The following is a 25,533-nucleotide window of genomic DNA, read 5'->3' as shown; positions in this document are numbered from 1 at the left end:
CCTCAAAGGCAGAAAGCTGAGCAAAGATCTGGGGAAGGTTGTTGTTTCTTTCTAATTAGACTTGAAACCACCTCAAGAAAACAGCTGATCCCTTTGGACTGAGCAGCGTATCAACAGTGCTATAACAGAATTAACAAATGCTTAATTGGACAGAGTAGCTGTAGTCAGATATTAACCTCTTTCCACACAGATACTGAAATGCAAATTAATTTTGTTTAAAGGGTAACATTTTCTGTTTTCTGAAATGTTTTACTTCAACCTAACCCTAAACCTGCCCGAGTGGTTTACTGGTGACCTCGTGGATCTCAAGAAGTTAGTGGTTAGATCGGTGAATTCCAATAACAAACCAAGCTCCCATAATGGACCAGGAGGAGCACAAGACATGGATCAAGTATGAAAAGTGCTTTGAATGTGCATTCTTTCTAATATAGGGGTGAATCCTGTGGTTGTGTTCCAGTCTTATAGAAGTCAGTGGGGAAAACTGTCCACCGTATCTTATCTTATCAGATTCGCACCCCTGTGGTTAAAATCTGTCTTTAAAACACCAAAACAACAACAGCAGAAATGCTCATCGTGAGATTTCATAAATGGGACCAGTGGGTTACATCAGGGTAACTACATTATATATAACTACATTATATATAACTACATTATACAGATGATGGCTCCCACATATGCTCTACCACTTGAGACAGCTGAAAGAGCCTTTACCTGGAAAAGTTCATTCATGGAATTCTGGTTGAGTATTCTTGTTTGTCCTTATGTGACATTAGGAAATCTGCTGCCACCCAGTGGATAACAAATTGCCTTAAAATGGGACTGCTCTCATTTCTAATGATTTTATTTTTTTTGACGTAAAATCCCACATGCTCAACTAAGCATCCGTGCACTGTTGCACATTCAGCAGCTGTAGTAGGAAGGTAAGAACATCCTCTCCTTGTATCACTGGCTGCTGAGCACAGGCAGCTGCTGTTCTCTGCTTAGATGTTTTTATTATCATATAACTGCTAATAACCACATACAGTTCTGCCACTTTATTTAAACCTCACTGTATAAATTATTCTTTTTCAGACACTTAGGGTATAATCTTTGTGATGCACTGGATCCTTTTTTTGTGTCCTGATAATTGGCACATAGAGACAAACTTTCTTATTATACTTTAAATCAGCCATTCCCAAAGTCAAGAGTGCTGTGGCCCACTTAAAATCCTATGGAGTCCAAGCGATATTACATCTCCACTAATCAAAATACAAGAAAAATTAATGTATTTCCTTAGGGAACAAAAACTATTCTAAAAACATAAACAGCACATGAACAATGATAGCTCACACGCTTTACTGAAGTTGTGTTAGTAAATCATGCAATTCTTTCTGTCCTGTACACAGTTTGCGTTTCTCCACTGCAGTCTCGTCTTTCTTTTTTTGTGTGCAATAAAAATACATGTAATATCCATTTTCCTCGTCCGTGCACAGAAACTGAAATGGTCTGGTTGTAGCACAAGTCAGGCAGAAGAAAAAAGCATGGTTTGATGGTTAACCTTCTATACCTGGTATGTTACTGTAATATATTACTGCATTTAATACAGTTACACATGGTATTGCTGGCCCACACTAGTAATCAGAAACGATCCTATTAACAAACACCTGTGTGATGATGTGGAAATCCACAGACGGAGTTTGGGGTGTATGTTAGTTTAACCATTGTGATTAGCTAATCAGGGCCGATTTTTAAATCATTTTATTTATTCATTTATTTTCCCGTATATTCTAAGTTTCGTGTCCCTTTAAATGTCCATGCATGTCCGCGCTCCGCCCACTGGAGAACTAAACGCGTCAACTGTTGAGGTTTTTGGAGAGTTTGTGCTTTCTTGCGTTCTTTGGCAGTTTATAGGACATGGTAAGTTAAGAAACTGCAATGTTAATTTCTTCTGCAGTTATCTGAGGCGTTAGTAATAAATCTGTCGAGCGAGAGGAAGTTTAGATTGAGGGCAGGAACGGTGTTATGCCCAAAAGTCATCGACTGCCATAAAGGGTTTTGTTTTTATGCGTTATTTATGTCACTGTGACACTTTGTACCCGGATTAAAAAAAACAGGGATGCATAAAAGTCACTGCTGAAAACTGATTGCAGGATCTAACCTGTGACACGAATGTTGTTTGAGGCTTAATCCTGAGAAACAAGTTTGACAGATTTCAGCCCAACAAGTTGTTTATAACATTTGAACAACTTGTTTGCAGCTGAGGGAAAAGTGCATTGTGGCGAAAAGCGCTGACAGCATATTAACGTCAGACAAAACGATTTCGCTCTTTTAGCTTCTCGTCTTCTTTTTGGGTTAATTGTGAGAGAAATCTGTGACCCGAGCAGCTGAAACGCTGAGCCTACACGTTGAAGTCGCTGTAACCTGTTGGCAGCTCTGATTTATTGCTGGTACGTCCGGTTATTGTTCCCGCACAGTTTTTTTCGTTTTCCCGTTTTGTGTGTTTGTATTTTCGGCACACGTCTGCTGTGGTGTCGGACAGCCGCTCCTCATGTCTTCATATTCTTCTGTTTCGTGTTTGTTTAATGTTCAGCAGTAGTTCTCGAGGCTTTCGCGTGTTTCTTTGGGAATTGGCTGCTTTTTCACTCATTTTCACTTCAACCAGTCAAACCAAGTTGTTATCGTGTCTTTAGGCACTTACTAGACTGTTGTTACTAGAAGCCTGTCACAAAGTAGAAGTTCTTCTCATTATTTGAACGTATGAAAAATACCGGCGATAACAAAGTTTTGATGGATATAAAATCTTATTTTTGATTTGAGCAGTCTGTATTCTGCATTTCAGTCAACTCCAGCTGCTGTCTGTTCTGTCTGTTGGTCATTTTGGAGTTTGTGTAGAAGTAGTTCTGTTCATCGGCACATTTCTTCCTGATGTTTCTTGTTATTTTGTAAACTGGTGGGAACAAATGTGGAATGGGGGGAATGTGGAGGGAACGTTGTACAGCTGGTCCTGAGGTAAACTGAACAGATTGGTTAGAATTCGCAGCGGGACACAAAGAACAATACACAACGTGCCACAATTCACACTGCATATCAGTAAAATCAGCTGTTCCCTCTGTAGCACAGCTGCTGACCCTGATGTATGCATAGACTGTACATAAAAGAAGGATTGGGGCCACTGTGACATCACTCATTTGTTTCTGGCTTCCAAGTTTTAAGCTCCACCCTTCATGTGTGTTTTTATTTTTTTCAGTTATTTGGAGTCTTAATTGGATGAAAGCATGGACTGCCAAGTTATCGATTCATGCCTTGAGGCGACTTTTGTTGTGATTTGGCGCTAAAATATAAATAAAATTGAGTGGAATTGAATGTTAACTACCCTGATTAGCAAGCTCCAGCCATAAACTGTGCTTGAATACTGTAAGTGCTGAGTGACAGACTAATAAAACACTGACCACAACCGAAGTACAGATGTCTTGGGTTGTCTGTACCACACAGCAGATCAGTCTGATAATTACATTAAAAGGCTCCAACGGGCACCAGCAGCACAAACAGCGAGTTCCAGTTCAATGACCTCGTTTACCTCGTTTACAGCTGCTGTGAACAGAATAAACAGTTCGTATTTTTGTAGCAGGCTGTAAACTTTCTCTGTAGTGCTTTATAGTCGGGTATTTTTACATGGGAGTCTCATTTTTAGAGCCATAAATGGAGGCTTCAGCTTGTTTATGAGACAGTGAGAGTGAGGGTATAAACAAAAAGTTTAGAAATGGTTTTTAAAGCTAAGAATGTCATCCACCCCGATGGGTAACTTCGTAATCAGGTTCTAAATCAAGAGCTTGACAAAAGCCTGGAAGAATGTTTCAGAAGTTCTCTGCAGAGATGTTGGGTCAGCTGGACCGGAGCTACTTTATATAGAAGATATACAACAGCTGGTTTTGAGCGAAACTCAATTAAAGGCTTCTGATCAAGCTGCTCTTTATTTTTTGTGGAGAACTAAAGCACATATTTGTTATACAGCAGTCACTGCTCATTACATGACTAATATCATCCCAGTGACTGTGGTGCTGGAAGCATCAGATAGAAATCTTCCTGATGTGTGAGGAGTGTGTTTTGGTGATGTCTAACCTGTAAACATGCATTTTGGACGGACCATAATTCCCGTGTCCCCCTCATGCAGACGAGATCTGATCTGGTCTGAGGTGAAGTCATTATCATTTTCCGTTTCCTGACCCAGAGTGAAGATGAATGAGGATGCATTCGAGGTTCCAGAGAGGACCGAGTACCGCTACTTGGTACAGGAGGAGGATGAGGAGGAGGTGCAGTATGTGCGTCACAGACACTACATCAGCCCCTTCCTGGTCCTGTCCAAACGCTGCATCTTCCTCATCTGCCTCGGCGTGCTCGCTCTGCTCGCTCTGGCCGCCTACCTGGGTTACATAGCCCAGACGTTGCCACCGGGACTCGCCCAGGTGTCAACTGACTGTGGCGACTTTAGAGGAAGATATGTGAGTTTGTACTCTTCATAATATCAGATCTAAGATGTATTGCAACCACTTTTCAAAAACTACTTTTTAATTCATTTAACCCTCATTTCCTGAAGTCTGTAACTGTAATCCTGTACCAAATGTAATCGTTAACCGAGCTTAGCCTTGCTTTCACTTCCCCAGGATGCTGCAACACACAAGATTTGTGCTTCATCTGCAGAAATAACAAAGTAGAGCTCGTGATCGAATTTGTGTCTTTTTTTCTGTGAACACGAGCTGGCTGCTGCAGGATGAGTTTCATGCAGTCAGCGCTCAGCTCAGTTTATTTACATTCAGTTATTTTTAATGATCATTTTCGCACACTGAGTATTTTTTTATGTTTCTCAAAAAAAAAGAAGAAGTTTGTTTAATAAACTGCTTAAAAGCAGTAAAGGAACATCAGCCTGACTGTTTGATGGTGGGTCAGGGACACACAGACGTCTATATTCTAGACAACAGCACCCGGATCAGCTTCGAGTATTGGGGTGAAATCCAGAACCGGGTCTCAGACCCTGCACTGGTGCTGTGGTCGCAAATTTTGAAGCCATCCTGATAACCTTCTCCCACCAACGATGTGGAGATCCAACCTTTTTAGATCCAATTAAAATCAAGACACTTAACTCATTCACTGCCATTGACGTCTATAGCCGTCAATGGCAGTGAATGAGTCAATGGGTTTAACTCATTCACTGCCAATGGCTGGCAGTGAATGAGTTAAAAAGATGCTCTGGAAAAGAGTAGAATTCTTGGAACAGAGTTTAATACAATGAATCATATGAACAGCAGGAAAAATACATACAGACATTTAGCAAGAGAATACATAGCAGAAAGCAAGCAAAGCAAAACCCCGGGGTGTACAGCCTTAAGCACAGACAAAAGAGCAACACAGAGACGGACAGAGAGAAACAGCAGAGGGGAAAAACGAGCTGGGGGTGTCCTCTGGTCATCTAATATATAGGGACCAGTATCCCCGCCCCCTGCTGCTGGGTAACTTTCCCACCCATCCAAACACAGCTGCAGGGGTCAGGTAGCGGCCAAGGTAGCGGCCAAAGGCCAGTCAGGACTCTGACTACCCCTTGCTCTGGCTTATCACAATAGGTATGACACGGTCAAACATCACACATTAATCCTAATTATTAAATCTTACACAGCAAGTGGCACAATCTTATAACATATAATCTTATAACTACATAGGTTACATGCTTTCTCATATATAAAACCACTTCAGTGTGGGTTCAAAGTGTGTGTGTGTGTGTGTGTGTGTGTGTGTGTGTGTGTGTGTGTGTGTGTGTGTGTGTGTGTGATTATATCGTATGATATTTTATTGTGATGTGTTCAGGATCTCTGTTACATTGTTAATGTTTTGGTTGTGCTGCATGAAAGACGTTGAGTGTGTATTAGAGAAGGTTAGTTAGCTGGAGAGTGAGTTATTCAGGCGAACTCTCAACAACATCAACTGCCCTGTTACTGTAAAACCTTAATAAACCTTGGTGAAGCAAAATGTATTGCTCTTAAGACTCTACATGAAAGTTAAAATATATATGTTCAGTGCACATAGATATATAGTGTAGCAGGGCTCTAGACTAACTTTTTGCCATGGGCGTACCGGTACGCCTAACTTTAAAAAGTTAGGCTTACCGGCACAAAAGTTAGGCGCACACAAATTTTATAATAATTTATATAATATAATGTGTTTTTCTGGATACACTGTGCTTTTTCAGCATTCAAAGATTGATGACACCGTGTCAGAGCACTGGCTATGAATTTCAGAAGGATCAGGCCTTAACTTAACAGAAAAGTTAGCAATAGTTCTTTTCCTATTACAGCTACATCCACTTCTGTCGTGCCTAGGCTGCTCACTAGGGCTGGGTATCATCACTGATTTCTATAATCCATTCGATTCCGGTTTTCAAAGTCCCGATTCAATTCAACTTAGCCTCAGACAGTCAGAAATATTATAATTCTGATCATTTATTAGTACTGACTTCATCAGAATTGTGAACATCACAGCAGATGCCTTTGTGTGAAAGTAACTGAGAATAAAACACAGAAAAACATGAAGGAGATTTTCCTGGTCTGGCTTTTTATAGCAGATAACCTTAAAAAGATTCTACAATGTTCTGCATATAAAGTTTAAATTTCTTCAATATTGAATAACAGAAAAAACAGGCTTTCTTGTCCGAGGTCATTTAAGTGAAAAAAAGAAAAGAAAAAGACAGCAGCCACAGCGCTGTAAACAACGGTAGACTGGTGGGTAATAAGCGAATGAATAATACAGAAAACAGAGATTGGAGACGGGAAACTGTTCTTGAAGTACAGAGAGAGAGAGAGAGAGAGCTAGCTGTGCATGAAGTGTGATTTTAATAGTCGTGGAAGCAAAACAGCAAAATTCATGACGACATTGATCAAATGTGAAGCGCAGTTTGCTGCTTCTTTTGCTGCTGGCTCGGTGAATTTTGGCTGGAGAGACAAAACCTGCAGCTCAGAATCAGCGCAAAAAGACGTAATCACAGCGCGGACCGGACGCATCAGGATCGCTAAGCTCCGACAGCGTGTCCGTCTACGGGCCAAAAGACAAAGTTGATTCTGATGCGTCGGGTCCGCTCTGTGTTTACGTCTTCGTGTGGAATCCGTGTACCTGCTCTCATTTGCTGTTTGTTGTTGAAATAGTTTTGTGAGCTTTAATCTGACGTTTCTGGCAAAACACAGTTATATTTAAAAGTCGATTCAGGATTTAATGAATTGATATCGCTTTATTCAAGCTACTCACCTCCCACTTCCACCTGCACTTTCAACTGGACCACGGCCAATCAGAGAGGTCCCGCCCCTTACTATCTCTGATTGGTTTCGTCCACGATAGGGGCATAATGTGTGTCTGTTGTTGACCACAGGGAAGGTTGCAGATTTTTTTTTTTTGCTACCCGAACATTTGGTCGCACAGGTGCAACCAAATGTTTTTTTTTAGTCGCACCACTGAAAAATTTGGTCACATTTGTGACCAAATTGGTCGCACTCTAGAGCCCTGTGTATATAGTTACATAGTTATACATATCACACAAAAATCCACCACAGTGCAGTGGGTCCTGGGATCCTCCTCCAAAACTCAGATCTTCAGGAAAGTACAACAAGTATGCTCTGACAGTTTTAATCTTTTCTTTGTAGAAAAATGGAGCCTACTCCTTTAAAGGCATGTCCTACGCTGCTCCACCTGTTGGTGGCCTGCGCTGGGCTCCTCCAGTTGAACCGGTATGCAAGAGTGGGGTTATCGATGCGGGCCACTTTCGCAGCATGTGTCCTCAGGTGAGGCCCTTGTCGAGCACGGGGAAGGTGATGGGCCAGGAGGACTGCCTGTTCATCAACGTTTGGACCCCCACCCTGCAGCCTGACGCCAAGCTTCCCGTCATGGTGTGGATCCACGGAGGATACCTGCACATGCTCAGCGGAGGAGAGAAGGGATACTCGCCTACGGAGAAGCTCGCCGCCGACACAAAAGTGGTTTACGTCAGCTTCAACTACAGACTCAATGCCTTTGGCTTTCTCGCCCTACAGATGCTGAGAGAAGGTTCTCCAAGAAACACCTCAGGTTAGTCGGTGATGCACAGCAGGACGAATGTGGAGTGTTTTACTGCAGCCTGCAAACAACTGGCTGCATGATATTTGTAGCCTGAAGCCTTAGCTGAAACAAGCTAATGAATATACATGTTCTGTAAGACATTTGTTAGATATCAGGAAAGGTTAAAGGAGACCTGTTCAACTCTTCCAATTTTCTGACCCTTATGTAACCTGTTGCAATGGATTTTGACATGATTAATGTCTCAAATAATGAGGTCACTGTGCATACAACTCTCCCCTGTGAGCCTAAAGGCTTCACACTAAACAAGCTTTTCCTACGTTTGCCTCTGTATGTTGTCAGTGACAGAGATCTCAGCACCACAATTATGTCAGCGCACAAGCCCTGCCCACTGGCTTTTCATACCTTTTATTAGTTTTTTCAATGATCTGTAATATCAATGACCTAAAATGAAGCTACGACACAGATTAGATGTCACGATCTGCGAGGCAAATTGTCGGGATATGAGCGGAGCGTGGACCCAAGTGCAGGCAAACGGAGACCAGAACGGATAATGACAAAAAGTGAGTCTTTATTTTGGCTGCTACCAAACTACAAACAGGTGGAACAGGGAAAGCTAAGAAAACCTAAACTGGGAAAAACTAAGCATGGAATAACACCTGAAACTAGAAACAAGAAACTTGAAAACCTGGAAACGGGATGGAGAGCAGAGGTAATCCGGGGGTAACACAAACTATATATACACAGAGAGAAACGAGGAAATGGCGTACAGGAGGGAGACACAGCTGATCCTCCATAAACATTACGACACAGGGAGGAAGCAAAACAGAATACACTGACATAAGACACAGACCTTCAAAGTAAAACAGGAAACACGACACAATACGCAGCCGTGGGACACGGGAAAAGTACAGAGTAGACACGGGAACAGAGACTAACACAGGCGAAGATAAACACAAAGAGAGGAAGGACTATAATCACTAAGAACTAAAGGAAACCAAAACTATGAACAATATATCAAATTGTAAAGTCAGAAATACAATTACTGGGTCGCAGCCCAGTACAGTGACATTAGAATAAAGTGATAACACAACAGCTAACACTTCTGAAAAAATGTAGTTCTTACAGAAGAAGAACTTTATGAAAAGTTGAAAATTAAGTTTGGCATTATTTGCACTGAAATATAGACGGTATAAAAACAGACTGCTGTGAAATAGACTGAACAGCTATTGCCTAAATTTTAAACTCGACCTTGCAGCTCAATACAAAATCATAGAAATGCATTTAACCTCTGGGGGGTCCTAGAAAAATGCATACACTATTGGGCTTAGAGCCACAAATCGACCACGCCATGAAAAGTGCCATAAAATATCTATATATTAATATTTTTTTCCACTTTAAATTAGCCAATCTTTTAGACCTACTTCTCCTTGAAATATTCATATCAAGTTTTAATTACATTTCGCGGATTTTAACCCTTTATATCCCGGTTTCGTCACATGGCCGCACTGTTTTTTTAGCCCCAAAAAACAAAGAAATCAAATATTTCCCAAAAGATACAATTCCAAGGCCCGGACTCCCGAGTACCACCAACATTCGGAAGATGGCCCATTATTTGGTTGTAATGACCGTGGAATGGGAAATAGCGTTTATAATGGGTTTCAATGGGGCACAAATCGACCACTAGGACCAATAGTGTAAGTTTATCTGTAGCTCAGCCACTGAAGCTAATTTAAGGGAGTCAGACTGGAATTTTGAAATATATGTAACCAGACTTTTTTTTGGAAAAGTTGGCTATATTCCGTTCAACACAGTGCAAATGGCGTGTATACGAACAATGAAAAATGGCACAAATCGACCCAAGACCACCCAGAGGTTAAAAAAATATTGTAATAGTAGATCAGTCCAAGTTCATTATCTTGTCCACCTCTGCCTGAGCGCTCCGCACAGTCCTGAAACCTTGGCTACCGGGCTGTGGATTTCACTTCGTTTTTAAGCATCATATCAGTTCTCCACAGTCTGGGCTCCCTGCTCAGTTTAGCTACGTTCCCCTGCTGCTCTGTACAGACAGCAACCTGCTTGGTTTTCCACACGCTTGGTCACACACTGCCCGCTCTGCTCTGCATCCTCAGCCCGGCATTAATTATTCATATTTTACCTAGCTACGCAGCCCAAAACTCCATATTTGATAAATGAGCCTGAAAATACGAGCTTATTCCAGTATTTTCAAAATGCACAAATCTCCAGTTTAAGATGAGTAAAAATTATTTGACCTGTCAAAGTAACTTAAGGAGACCAAGAGTAGAATATAAAGGTGTAGCTGATAATTATTCATCGACTTTAAATATAATCTGAAACTATAAAAATGGAACGTGTATCATTGTACTGTCTTTGCCTCGCAAAGTGGTTTGAAGTAACTGTTGTGATTCGGCGCTATATAAATAAAACTGAATTGAGAAGCCTGCAGTGAGATGACCAAACGTTGGGTATTTATAACACGTAACAAAGATCTGAATATTAGAACTTTGAGGTAACACTGAAATATGATGCGTGATAGATTATACGAATCAACATATTTAAATCAGATATCTGTCCGACTGACTTGGAAAGCTAGATCGGGTCATTTCGGTGCTTTTGTGACAGCAGACTGATGAGAACACAAAGAGATGGAGAGTGTGAGTTTACCAACAGCAACACATGACAAGTCTGTCAACTTGGTCAGAGTGGTACTTTCACCTCATTCACTCTGCTGTCTGTGCTTACTAATGACGTTTTAAAACCACTCCATCGCTCACACAGTCTGGCTAACAGCCTCTAAACTACAAAGCCTTTCCCTGTCACCATCGACCGCACGGTTAGCGTACGCAGCTGGCATGCGATGTGGAACCGAGACACAGCTTGCGCTCCGTCTTCAGGCCCGTTCTCATTATTGTTTGGTTCCCTCAGAGGTGAACCGTGAGCCATTTACTAAACAAATAAAGTGGAATAAAATGCAGCCGAGTTTGAACAAACAAACCTTTTTACATGCTCAGTTAAAGACCCTAATTAGCGTCGTGGAGTTTCAGAAGTAGTGACACTTGCAGGGAGCTTTTAACGGCTTCTGTTAGGTCGCTGCAGTGCATCGTGTGGAGTTAAAGAAGTTCTAATGGCTGTAGTGTATTTTCTTACAAGCCATTTACCACTTAAACCGACCCTTTTAATATTTATGGTGTTTACATTGTGCTCCCAGTTAGACGGAATGCTGAGAAGTCCATAGCCTTCCATTAAGATGTGTATACTTAATGAATGCTAATGCGATCTTTATAAATGGAGCTCTTTCCTAGGCTTCCTCCTGCTTGTTTGCATTTTTGCGCTGTGAGTCAAGTGGGTCATTTCTGTTACGCAACCCGAATAAGCCCACTGTGACCTTGATGTGACAGAGCCTTGCGTGACACGATGGTGTGATGGCAGGGCACACGACTCCTTTTCGGCATTCCAGAGCCTCCTCTCTGTCCTCTTCACTATCACTGCTCATTTTTAATAGTTGTAATCATCCCCTGCCCCATTTCCTCGCTCCCTCAGCTTGAGATGAGTTAAATTTAGTTCATGCTGCCAGAACACCACAGAAAGCTGGTTTCTGATTGAGAAAATAGGACATCAGAAAAAAGGCTGCATCAAAACCTGACTAATCGATCTCTTCTCAACTCTCCCCTTCCCTCCTCTGCAGGGAATTATGGCTTCCTGGATCAGATCGCAGCTCTGAAGTGGGTTCAGAAGAACATCCGTGTGTTTGGAGGAGATCCTGGCAAAGTTACCATATTTGGACAGAGCTCAGGTATAAACAGTATTAAAAAAAATCATTAAAAGTGTCATCGGGACATGCTGTGACACATGCAGTCTCAAACTTACCCTAAAGGATTGAATGTTTTATGTCTGTGTCCTAGAAAAGATTCGATCTAATTAAAAGAAGAGATAAAATATATTAACAGGAACACAGATTAGATCTGTCATGTGGTGTTGTGATTATAAAATATAACACTCACTTATGTTTTCGAAGTTACAGCAGTAACTCACTTGCTAGTAGAGAATGTGCACATTAAAGTTATTTATAGTGAATGCCCAAAGCAGTTACAGCGATTTGATCAAATCTACAGAAGCATTAAAGACACTGCCAGAGTCGTATAACAGTTATTTAAAAGACAAATCATGTTAAGCACTGATGTGCTGGTAGTATTTTGGTCAGTATTGTACTGCGAATGAACGCAGTGTATACTGACATAAAGAAAACTGTCATTTGAAGTAAAAACAAAAAACTGATAAAAAGAGATGGGTGTGGCGTCAGTGTTTTCCACAGTATTATATTGTATTAATGGCAGTAGCAAGTATACTTTGTATACCTTATGACCATATCATTTAAACAGGGCGATAATCAAACCGTCTGCAGTGGTAGACATTAGAGTCCTGTGGAAGTACATGGTCACTGCTTAAATTTGATTGAAGAGGCTAACTGGCAGCTAGGTGATGCTAATGAAATGCCCTTGATTAACTGATCATTGCTAAAGTATCTATAAAAACAGAAGCTGTGGCAGTTTATTGGTTTGGAGTATTCAGGCGGATGTTACCAGTGTCAGAGTCTTAGCACCCCAGCAAATTTATCCCTGGGTCAAACCCTCTGCCAAAGCTCAGAGAAACTGTAGAACACCAAAGAGCTACACTTCAGACTCAGTTGGCTTCACGAAGTTTGTGACAGAAGAATTAGAAAAATATTGAACAAAATGGCCTTTTTAGAAGGGAAAACGGCAGCAAACCACTGAACAAGAGCTCTAGAACAATTTACTAACTGCGGTAACGTATTTTCCGCACTATAAGGCGCACTTAAAATCCTTTAATTTTCTCAATAATCTACAGAGTGCCTTATGGTTGTGCTTACTGACCTCGAACTGATTTTATGTGCTACACGGCGCTCAAAAATCTGTCAAAAATGTTTTAGTGCGACTTTGGTAAGCTACGAAGCCGCACCGCTTGATCAGTGTTGCCAACTCCTCAGGAAGGAAAATCGCTATTGGTTGTCCTAAAAGTCGCCAGATTTGTCGCTAGTTGCGTTTTAGAAAAAAAGTCGCTAAGGGGGTCTGAAAACTCGCTAAATATAGCGACAAAGTCGCTAAGTTGGCAACACTGCGCTTGATGGATTGTTGGAGCATCGTCAGGTGCCTCGCGGAGTAATCAGTGTCCTAAACTCCATCTTCTTCAGGGCCCAAAGTCAAACGAACCCTGCAGCATCACTGAGAGTTAAAAACTGTCTAAATTCTTTCATCTTTAATAAAATCATCAGCGTTGCTGCTTTACCAGGTGTAACAATTAAGTTTAACATCCAGGCATTTAACGGAGTTAGAAGTTAGCAGGAAGTTAGCTCGCTGGTTTCCACCTAAACATGATATAGCATGTTCTGACTGAGAGATTTCTGAAAAAATTCAAACGTACAGCTCTGCTATCACTTCCAACATAAATGAAGACAGAAAACTAAACAGCAGTGACGTTTGTAGGGTCACTGAAGTTGGGCTAGCTGGTATATAAGGATGTGCTACGTGATCGCTAGCGACACAGCTATGTTAGCATAACATAAACACAGTGGAGGTGGAACGTTAACTCTTTCGACTCGATAAAAGTTAACGTGAGGGTTCCCAATGGTTAGGATGCTGTAAACGGACCAAACTTCAGTGAGGAGAACAACTGAGATAATCCATCCACAATATGAGATTAGGTTATAATCCGGTGCACCTTATGGTCCGAAACATACGGTATATGCACCAATCTGTGTGTGAATGGTGCAGATGCACAAATCAGCAATTTATGACTATGTTCATACCAGAAATTTCAAAATGCCTTTTGCAGTGCAGCCTGATGGAAATGCTATCACAGAACCTAATAAGAACTGCAGAATGCCACAAACCTCAATGAACTGAAGCGATCTGTAAAGAAGAGTGGGCCAAAATTCTTCCACAACCACATGAAAGATAATTACTTGCTCCTAAAAGTCCTGAAAACATAAGTGTACACTTCACATCTTTTGGGAGAGTTTGAACGTGCAGGTGCTTGCTATGTTGTCTATGTATTTAATAATAAGGCAAACCAGTAGAACCGCTCCATCACCTGCAACCAGATGCTGCTCCCATTTTTGTACTTTGCTCTCCTAAAGGTGGAACGTCAGTGTGGACCCTGATGATGTCACCATTAGCCAAGGGTCTCTTTCATGCAGCAGTGGACATGAGCGGCTCGTACATTTACAATGCGACCCTGGAACAAGCCGAGGTGGACAACCTGGCGTTCCTGAATAAGACGGGCTGCGGAGATCTGGCCTGCCTGAGGCGCCTCTCTATCGGACAGGTCCTGCAGGTAGGGGGAGGAGGAGGCAGACAATCCATCCTAACTGGAGAGCCTTGCTGTAAAAAATCTGTGAAAGGCAACGAAGCTATCACAGTAATAAAAAATCTAATAACAGAAAAACGTTAATTTCTGTAATATTCTCCTTAATGTCTAAAGATATCAGGAAATATCTCATTCGTAGCTCATCTATCCAAACGGTTCTGACATTTTGATCAAAATTAAAATTACATTTTTCATTTTGATGGCTCATAATGTCACGTCCAGGTGCCAAAAGACCTGGACATCTCTAATTTTCCTATGCAGTTGATGAATAAATGGGACACTAAATATAATTTGCAGCCATGATTACAGGCAGCTTTCCCTCAAACACCACTGAGCTTCATTAAACTGAGGATCCCCTGATGAGAAGAGAACCTGTAGGTACATGAAGAGCTTCATTTCAACATGACGATGACCCCGGGAGGAATTATGAATAATGTATGTCATGAAATGATGATGACAGCTGAACTTTTAAAACTGTGACAGTCATCAGACTGCAGGTTACTGTTATTAGGTTTTTAAAATGTCAAAGTAAGTGATTCAAGATGCCACTCAGGAGACTGGAAAAAGAGCAGTTTCCGTCTTATTTTACCCCGTAATTCTGTTAAATACAAATTAAAAAATAGTCGTGTTTTATGAAAGCGAAACCTAAACTCACTGTGGACCAGTCGTCTTTACATACATTGTGCTCCTCTCCTGTCCAAAAGAACCATTAAGATGAATATAAGTTTGTTTCCTTCGTCTTGAATCTTATGCTAAAAACAATAAGCATGTATTCCTAGGCCATCCCATGGCAGGAGTACCCCTCCTGGGCAGCAGATGAGATGACTGACCTCCCCACCAAAGGGAAATCCATCGGCCCGGTTGCAGTAGTGGACGGCTACGTCCTCAAAGCGCCCCCTTTTGAGCTGTGGGAGAAGAAAGGAGAGCACAGTGACGTCCCTTTCCTTGTCGGAACAACAGAGCAAGAGGCTGACTTCGCGTGAGTTCACCTGCTTCCGTTTCTCCACATTCAGCTTGTGCTGAGATGAGTCTCCACTTCAGTGCTGTGTTTCCTCCACAGTCCTCCATCTACAAACATCTCCGAGTGGACCTGGGGGGACTACACGTGGTTCGTAACAGGTAACGGCTTTAAAGGGGGTGTAACCCAGGTTTTTTTTTGTAGACGTCTTCTAAATTTATCGCACGCAAGCAACCATGGAGCCACTGTGCTGGAAGAAATGACTGCTATGGTAAAATGGTACATGGCCTGTATTTGTATAGCGCTTTTCTAGTCCCTAAGGACCCCAAAGCGCTTTACACAACCAGTCATCCACCCATTGGTGATAGCAGCTACATTGTAGCCACAGCCACCCTGGGGCGCACTGACAGAGGCGAGGCCGCCGGACACTGGCGCCACCTGGCCCTCTGACCACCACCAGTAGGCAACGGGTGAAGTGTCTTGCCCAAGGACACAATGACCGAGACTGTCCAAGCCGGGGCTCGAACCGGCAACCTTCCGATTACAAGGCGAACTCCCAACTCTTGAGCCACGATCAAGGATTCTCTCAGAGATTGTAGCCACTTGGCTTCAGGGAATTAGACCAAGATCAGGGTTAGTGCTTTGTAGTTTGTAGTGATGGTTGAATGAAGTCACAGGAGGCTTGGGAATTTGATTGAGAATATTTGAATCATTAATGAATCAATATCTTTACAAACATGGCCCAATAAACATGCCTGTGTGTGTGTATTGGTTGCACCATAGAGCAGCGGTCCCCAACCCCCGGGACACAGTCTGGTACCGGTCCGTGAGTCATTTGGTACCGGGCCGCAAGAGTTGAGGCTCCGGTGTGAAATTTATGGTTTTCAGGGTCTTTTCCCGTGATGAAGCTGTGTGTCTTGTTTTGAAAGAAATATTTACGCGTTACCATAGCGACCAGAGAGCATTAAGGTGCAGAGAGGAGGATGTTACTCTCAGTGTTGTTGGCGCATTTCAGGAGGACGCTGCTAATAAAGTTACACAATTACACAGTGAATTCGCGTTTATTATTATATTTACAAAATACCACAGTTTTTGTCTCGGTCATATCATTTTATTTTGTTGTATTTTGTTGCACCTTAATGGCCGGTCTGTGAAAATATTGTCTGACATTAAACCGGTCCGTGGCGCAAAAAAGGTTGGGGCCCGCTGCCATAGAGTACCCTATGGCTGCAACCTGCAACCAAGGAAATGTTGAGCATCGTATACTTCTCAGGAATCCATTTCACCTTGCTACTGCTGGGCGTCTCCAGCAGCTACTCATGGAATACAGAATTTTGCGTAGTGATTAGCCACGCCCCCTCTCTAGGTCTGTGTGACTGGGGCTTCAGGGAAACGCTGGTAACAGAACCTTTATCCTAAATATGAGAATCATTCATTCAAACAAGGTCAGTCTCACTTACACTCTGGGTTTCCTAGCAACACATCTAAAAGATGTGAATCACATGATCACATGAAAGGTTGTCAGGATAGGCAAAGAACAAACAGACTGAAAGAAATTTCCTAAAATATTAGTAAGATATTGGGCCTTAAAGCAGACCCAGGCTTTCTACTGTCTCTACTTGTTAAAAAGGAGTTCTTCCTCCTTACTGTTGCCATGTGCTTAACATTCAAGGTTTTTTTACTGTATATTTTTTACCTGATCAGGTAAAATTATTAGCGTGGAGGAAAAAGATTTTAGAAAATAAGGTTAGGTGTGCTCTATAAAGTACCATGACAGTGTAGCCCATTAAGAAGTCAACCACGCTCTTGACACTGAAAACTAGGCTTTACCTCACTAAGCCCAAATCCAGTTTCATAGTTCAGGCCACTGTTCTGTTTGATTGCATCCTGCTCACTGACGTATGATGCCAGGGACTGAAACTGAGTTTAAACAGGAAAATCTGTGTAAGCACTTCACATGATAACATATTATGTGTGGACTGTATATGTCTGTGTCGTTTTCCTCTCAGCTAAACTTAAGTCATTCGGCGACGGTCTCGTCAAGGAGGCGTTGCGGCTGTATCCATCTTCAGCCTGGTGTCCAACCAAAGACCGCTGCCCAGAGAGGTCCTATACCACCATGGTGTCTGACATCAGGGTCACCTGTCCCAACAACGACCTGGCCCAGAGGGCTGCAGGTAAACTCATGGATCACTGAATAATGTCATGATTATAATAATAAAATTGATAATAGGTTCTCCCATAATAAGAGCTTTAACCCAGATGTGCAGTGCTCAGTGATGATTAAGTGGCAGCTGGAAAACCAGCAGGGTGGATCATCTAAGTGTTTTGAAGTGGAGGCCTCACCAATTTCTGACTGAATTGTTATTTCACAACACCCAATTTCCATCTTAGGCTTCACTTTGTCTCCACTCTAACCAGTATATGTGGGGGATTAGAGTTGAGTCTCTCTAACCTAGACCTTCCCAAAGTGTGGGGCCCGCCCCCTAGGGGGGGTGCAGAGCCATGGCAGGGGGGGTGCAGGATGAAAGGGGGGGGGGGGAACAAAACGCTTGGACACTGCTAGCACAGGCGCCTACAGAAACGCAAAGCAGGAGATGAAGCATCGCTGAATATGTTTCCAAACCAACTTCATTCTAAGCCAAAGACTAGAAAATATGGTGAAGCATGTCTGCCCTTTGGCTTCACCTGCACAAGTGCCGAGGTAGGTCTCCCTGCAGAATTGGTTTTCCCTTCGTCGGGAGCAGCACTGGGCTGTTTAAATCACGGACGCGGGGGGGCAAACATTTTTCTGTAAAACAAAGGGGGGCCCAGCAAAAAAAGTTTGGGAACCACTGCTCTAACCAATCACCACATCAGTCAAGATTCAGTCAGCACGCTTAGTCAGCATACTGGTTTATACCCTTATTGTAAGAGGCAGAGGAAGTAAAAGCTGTCTACCTTTCCTTGGCTGCAGTGCTCAGCTTTAGTCTTGGCCATGGCCCTGGTAGCTGCCCTCTTGCAGCACACTGTCTTTTCATTTATTCTAGTTTGGAGATGATGATGATGGATCCCCACACACATTCATTTAGAAGCAAAGATGTGGCTATATTAAACTTTATCAAAGTGTAACATATACAGTACCTCATATTGATAATATTGATCCATCACCCAGAGCAACCCTACTCTGACATGTAGTTGAGTAGAAGAAAATCTAAATATTACAGTAAAAGTATCTGAGAACAGAAGTTATTTGCTTTCTTTGTTTCTTTGCTTTGTAATCTTTACTTTATAATACTTTCTGATATATTTATTGGTTCTTAGTGAGAGCGACAAAAGCTGAGTGTTTTTCTCTGCTGATACCAAAAGTGAAGTGATCTCCGACATATTAGTATAATGTAACACAAATATATGTTACAAGTCGTTTTCTTTTCACAGTAGCAAGCCCCCTTCCTTCCTTTGCAGTATGGCACCATTGTGCTTCGTGTAGGTTTGGTGTCAGCGGTGAAACTCTGAGTAAAGTGACATTTAGCTGTTGTGTGAGGCGACTGCAGGGCATCCTGGGTGATTTTTCTTCCACTTGCTTCATTGGGTTTTTTATCTTGTGCAGCTTGGTTTTTTTTGTTTGTTTTTTTGTCTTTTTTTTCATCTCTCGCTGAGTCACAGTCAATCTGGGCTCGAAATGACTGATAAATGGGAGATTCAAAAGGAACCTACATGTTGGTTTCAGCAAGAAATGAAACATTGCTTGTGGCTGAAATAATAGAAAAAAGCTTTTCAAATAACATTTGACTCTAAAAATGTACGTAACACCAAAAAAACACAGTTAGGTAGGTTTTATGTTTCTTAGAACAGAAATATACCGACTGTATGTACTCACATTACACTTTCATTGCATATTAACATTTTTTGTTGCTATATACTTATTTTCCAACAATTTTCACACGCCCTAATTTGCCAAAAGTATTCAGTCACCCAACCAAATCCCTGAAGGTTCAGGTGGTCTAATCACCTCCGTGGCCACAGGTGCATACACCCGTGCATGGTACCACGATAATACACCACCTGCGCAATAAGCCCAGTCAGGAAATTTCCAGTCAACCTTTAGTGGTATTATAACACAGTGGAAGACCACATGAAATCTTCGAGTGGATGTGCAGAGGTTGTTAACTTTCTGCAGAGCCAATCACTACAGACCTCCAAACTTCATGTGCTCGTCAGATTAGCTGAAGAACAGTTCATGGAATGGGTTTCCTATGCTGAGCAACTGCGTCTAAGCCTTACGTTACGGGGTGTAACGCCACTGGACTGTAGAGCAGTGGAGACATGATCTCTGAAGTGATGAATGACACTTCTGTCTAGGATGTCACAGGGTGAGAAGCTGGGTCCTTCACAGATGGCCGTTCACTCTCACAGCCTTGTTAGCTAGTTAAGCTAACATGCACGTCTTTGGATTAAGGGAGGAAACTGGAGTACAAGAACTTAACTTTAGCCCCTAAATGTGTCACATGCAGGCAATTTGAAGTTTTAGCTTTAAAAACATGAATATTTCACAGTTCCAGCTGTTTTAAATCTTTGCTGCTTTTCAGGAAGGTTTGGACTGCTGCCCCAAGATTTCACAAGTGAGGGATCAGCAACAGTGTAGCTAAGCTTTTTATTTCATCCTGTCATGAGTGTCGAGAAAGAACAAAAAGTATGAGATGTCATTGGATGTCAAAGATCAACTTTTTTTGCATATAGTTCGGATCTCTGGAGGGAACTTCTATCCAGCTGGTCTTCCATCCTCGCTGACTTGCATCAGAGGTTTTGCAGACACATTGAATTGCTGCTAAAATAATCTCCCAAAAAATGTGTAATTTGAACACTCCAGTGAAAACTCCCCCCCAGACTTGCGCACTAAACGTTTGATCGTATTCGTGAATGTCAAGCATTAAAATATAAATCCAAACTAGAGTCGCTTCAACAAAGGCCCAATTAATTAATAAGCCAGAGGACAGATGGGTAATCTAAAACTATTTTTCCATTTAAGTTACTTTTAAAGTCCACGACTCAAACATTCCACTCGTATTCGCTTTAGTGTGTTGGTACATTTATTTCTCATTATATTGAGGAATGATGGTAAAAAGAATGTGGTGACTTTGCCTTTGGCTTCAAGAGACTATTGCAGATATTTTCAGTTTTCTGACACTGTGGAAGCAAAGAAATCATAAAAAAGATGTGAGGTCGCTTCCACCTGTGTAATGTCAGCAATGCTTGCGTAATTCAAAGTTTCTTTTGTCGTAAGTGTTTGAAACAAATGTCAAAAGTGTTTTTCACATTTGACATTTGGTTGAAGATTCTTTTTCTTCAGGTGACAAGAGTAATTTTAATAACAACAATTAATAAAGAGGCATTGATGCTGCAACTGCAGGATTTGTTTTCTTTTGTGTTTATGAAGATAGAAAGTGGAACATTTACAGCAGGATACATTTGGTTTTCTGTCATTTTTGACAGTCTAATAAGCTCTTTTGTAACCATTTCTCAGCTGCTCTCAAAAGTCCGGTGTATCGCTACGTGGTGAGGCACACGCCATCCGGACCTGTCAACACGTCCAGCGACCTGCTGCCATTCCCCAGCCGCTTCTCCTTCCACTGTCTGGATGCCGTGGCGTTCTTTGGAGGGCTGGAGTTCATTTTAGGGAAACCTCTCTCCGATAAGGACCGGCGCTTTCAGGATCTCATCACACGCAATCTCGTCAGCTTTGCCAAAACAGGTGAGGGCTGTTTGTAAATCATAGATAAGAGAAGTTATTGTGTGTGTGGAGTTAAAATAGTGGATTCAGGGCTTCAAATAAGTCTTTGCAAGTAATTGCTGTGAGCCAAAACTTCAGGCTAATAGACAAATTCAGATATCTCTGTGCTTGAGAATGAACAAAATGCCACCTGCCTAAACCTTCTGTTTGCGAGGTGCAGCCAATCAGAAGAAGAGGAATAAAAACAGTTAACTGAGGTGCTACACTTTGTGTTTTAAAAAAAATCAAAGTGAGCAAACCCTACTTTATCAGATGTGATGTGATGATGGCAAGAACCCGTCTTTTTGTATTTGTATTACACATCAGTGTTTGTGCTGCTCGCCCATCTCACTGCTGCCACTCAGGACCAGAAAATGACCCCTAAAATTCCTCTAAGGAGCAGAAGAGAACAATAAGAGAATAGGGTTGCTCTTAGCATCCGAGATAAAAGCAGGTTCCTAACACTAAATGGTGTTTCTCCTTCTGCACATCTCTATCAGCTGACCTCTGTGCCCTTTGTTAAGCAGTGCTCGGAGCTTGCTGATGTTCCTTTGTTCAGAGTACCTGTGAGTTAACTTATAGCTCAGGAGGTACTTTGAACAAATTCAGCAGAAACAATCCTCATCCATCGAAAAATGTGATGTAAAAGACTTTTAGCCTTATGAAGGGCTCATAAGGAACTACCTTGGATTTCTCATTTGATGACTCAGTGTATTAGTGTGACGTGTTTTTTTTTTCTTTGCCTTTGTACATTGAAATTCATATCATCACGGCGTGTCTTTATTAAGCAGCAGCCTCCAATGCTGAAAATGAAACTGCATTACACCGATGGCAATTTGAGGCTGGCTCCCAAAGATTTTGGACTCCGTCGATAGTTTGCCGTTTTGTAACAAATGTAAGGTGGTGAGATTTTGTGTAGCTGATCCACTTGCTTGCTTTGAAGGGTTAAAGCCTGTTTGTGGCTGATTGCCAGCACATGGCTTTTACCCATCGGCTGTGTGCGTGTGCTGCAGACTGTGCCGTATCATATTGTGCACAATTTTACATGAAAGTGTCATATTGTCACATCATTGCTACAAGCACACCATGTGTTTATATTTTTCAGTGTGGACTACAACAAGAAAAACCCAGGCGTGTCATACCACGTGTCCAATGATTGATTTAGTAAAACCGAAGCTACTCCAACAACCTCCAGCAAAGCACAACGCTTTGAAAAATATCCATGAAAACTGTTCTCACCAAAGGTGGGAGACACAAGCAGGTGGTGACTGAAAAGTTAAAAAATGACTCAAACTAATTCACTTGCTAGTCGCACTCCATATGACACGAAGAGCAAATGCTGGGTTGAAATGATGGATCCAGTTATATGATGGTAAAGGAGAGCTTCGAGTATTTTCTTTTTCTATATCATCAGTTGTTATCACACGTTTTCTCCAGATATTGACATGATTTTGAGGTTATATCGCTCACCCCTTAGCACACTGGTGGACAGTAAATGGTCGGACACACAGAGATGTGGGTTCATCTGAAATTCTGATGGATATAACGTCCATTACTGAGACCCAAGCACACCCTCACAAGAGTGGCTGATACAACAGTGGTGACAGATGGCTACAAAGGGAGCGGGACACACGTTGACTCCACTAATTTCCTTTTTGCATATCACTTTCAGAGGCAGCCAAAAAGGATAAGGAACTGGCCAGATGCAGATTTAAAAAGGAAAACATACTGTACACTAGACTGTGTGCTGGACGAGGGGATTTGACCTCGTCCACCTCCCGCCTTGATACTTTTGTGCCTTCAAGTTACACTGTTTCTCTTTACTCCTTGCAGGTAAGGTGGAGACAAAGTGGTCCGAGTACCCATCAGCCATTGCTTTCTTGTCCGACATCCTTGAGGTGGACAGTAACTACACCTCTCCTCAGTGTGATCTGTGGAGGAAGAACGGCCTGTATGCCTACGCCTGGATGAACTGAGCACAGACGGCAGCTGGAAGTCACTTTGCAGTTTCTCTGCTTTGTCTCTCATCCAGCTCAAATCCCACAGCAGCCGCTGTTAGTTTGAATCCTCAACAGAGATGAAACGTTTGTTTGAGGCAGCGTTTGATTGCTCAATCTTAAATCTATTATTTTAAAGTCCAGCAACGAGCCATATTTGTGTTTTAAATAATTTCTCACTTCATTCCTAGTTTAAGTTTGTGTGGTTTTTTTTTCCAGTTACATTTCCTATCTTGGCCAGGTCTCCCTTGAAAAAGAGGTTTTTAATCTCAGTGGGATCTTCCTGGTTAAATAAAGGTTAATAAATAAATTTCAGTTAGAGGTGCAGGGAATTCTGGCTGATCCACAGGATGTCGCTATGGACCGTTTTAAAACTAACAGCTTTATATTCAAGGAAGCTTAACTTGTTTGCATTAGAGCGAGGTGAGAAAGACTTAACAGACTCTGGGTCTGCATAAAGTAACTGTACATTAAACTAGGTGTGTAAGTGTAATGGAGCAGACCAATGGGAGCTGCAGTGAACTTGGGTTGTTATGGGTTTCAAAGAAAACATGTTTGTGCCAAATCAATCTGAAACATGAAATGAAGTCCCCTTTATCTGGGTGCAGTCATGTAACATTACTTTAAAACACACAGGAAGTTAAACTTCGCTGATCTGCTGAAAATGTTTATAGATCAAAAACAAGTTAGAACCCTCTTCAAAAACCTCGTGAAATCCACTCGACCGAGGGAAAGTTCTTCAAGTCTGGCTCCTCAGAGCAGTTTTGGAAATATACAAAAGAAAGTTTTTCTTTCCTCAAATTAAGCTTTAAAAAGGTAAAACATTTGGATAAAGGCAGGAATGCTGTTTTCCTCCTCTTTATATGTAATATGATGAAACATTTCTAAACCTGGAGTCTCTAAGAAGAAGTCCCTGTTTGACCGCTCACGCTGTGCAGCAGCTTCTGTTTCTGACCTTTGAATGGTCATCACTGGGATGAGAGCGGGTCTGCAGCTGAAACTCAGCAGCCGTGTCAGCCAAGTCGGACATGAAGCGAGACCAAATTGAAAACAGAGGAAACACTTTGGCCACACCAACACAATCTCCTCTTATCAACTGTGCTAACTGAAAGATTTGCCTTCCTGCAACTTCATCCACTCACAAAAATGAAAATGAAAGTGAAGTGTCTTTCAAGGTTTTTAGAAACTGAAGAGAATCCAGTGCACTCTGCAGATGAATAAGTGTAAGTGGGGACTGGGTCTTTCAGAAAGTACCAGCTGCTCTGAGGGCAGTTCAGAGGCGTACAAGGAGACACATTTGATTTCTTCTTTTTTATAAGCCAGAACATTTCTTCTCCAGCTGATATAAAGCAATAATAACCTTAACGAAGGCTCAGTGTGTCTCTCATCTTTGCAGATTGTTGCTGCTAAAGCCTTTAACTGCTTCTAATGTTTTTAAAGAAGTGCAAGGGTTCTTCAGATCATTTGTTTTCTAAAGACGTGCAAAGTCTTGTTAAATATATTTGAGAATACAAAGGAAGGATATCATTTCACTATCATTTCTGTCAACCTGGAATTTCGGGGTTTGCCAGGACACATCCAGTCCTGATGACTAAAAGGCTTTTCGAGGATTTACTTTGTGTCCTTTATTCAGATTTTAAATGAAAGACTGCAGTTACATTCCTCCTGCTTCACAAAGTTTAGTGAAATCGCAAAATAAGTTAAAAAGAAATGATCTTAATAAGAAGCTTAACGCGACTTTGTAACCATTTGTCTAATGTCCAAAGTTCACTCAGACAGAGACACAAACATAGTTGTTACAGCTGTAAAAGTATGTAAGTACACCCAGGTCATTTTCACACGGACTCTTTGTCTGTATTTACAGAGGAAATATTAAGGTATGAAGGGAATATTTTTAAAAAAGAGATTTTTGCTTTATAATTTCAAGACAAATGTGTCCGTGTTATTGTCAACTGTGAATGTGCTGTTGAGTCACGGGATGTTAGTTTTGAATTTTGTCACTTTCTGCTGTTTGCACTGATTTCAAGCTTGGCCACTGCGAACATGTGAACACGTTTCGTTCTTTGTATATTTGATTTAATTTGTTTTGATTGGTTTTAAATGCTCGCTTCCTTTTGCTCCTCATTTGTTGTGTTGTTATGTGAATCCAATCAGCAGACAGTATGTATTTAAAGATGTACCACATTTCCATTTTAATCAAACGACACTAATCATTGCCATCAGTTTGTTTTTATCTGCTTTGGTTTTGCATCGTGTTTCTGTTGTTTTTGGAAACAGCACTTTGATGATTATATTTGGCTGTGTGTTCATGTGTTGATGTTCACTTTTGTATGTTCAATAAAACTGCATCATGCTGA

General features: G+C 41.7%; 1 protein-coding gene across 1 annotated transcript; it reads left to right on the top strand.

Moving 5' to 3' along the window:
• The first annotated feature begins 1,801 nt into the window (after positions 1–1,801).
• LOC113007837 (para-nitrobenzyl esterase) lies at positions 1,802–25,533 on the top strand. Its single transcript, XM_026144858.2, has 10 exons — positions 1,802–1,896; positions 4,208–4,478; positions 7,659–8,079; positions 11,774–11,881; positions 14,243–14,439; positions 15,252–15,451; positions 15,533–15,591; positions 17,440–17,607; positions 20,934–21,161; positions 23,013–25,533. The coding sequence occupies exons 2-10, from the start codon at positions 4,215–4,217 to the stop codon at positions 23,153–23,155; spliced, it is 1,788 nt and encodes a 595-aa protein (XP_026000643.1). The 5' UTR covers positions 1,802–1,896; positions 4,208–4,214; the 3' UTR covers positions 23,156–25,533.

The sequence above is a fragment of the Astatotilapia calliptera genome, chromosome 1 (assembly GCF_964374335.1).
Source record: "Astatotilapia calliptera chromosome 1, fAstCal68.1, whole genome shotgun sequence".
NCBI classification, from domain to species: Eukaryota; Metazoa; Chordata; class Actinopteri; order Cichliformes; family Cichlidae; genus Astatotilapia; species Astatotilapia calliptera.
The sequence above is the reverse complement of the archived record's forward strand: the minus strand, read 5'-3'. Positions and strand labels throughout refer to the sequence as shown.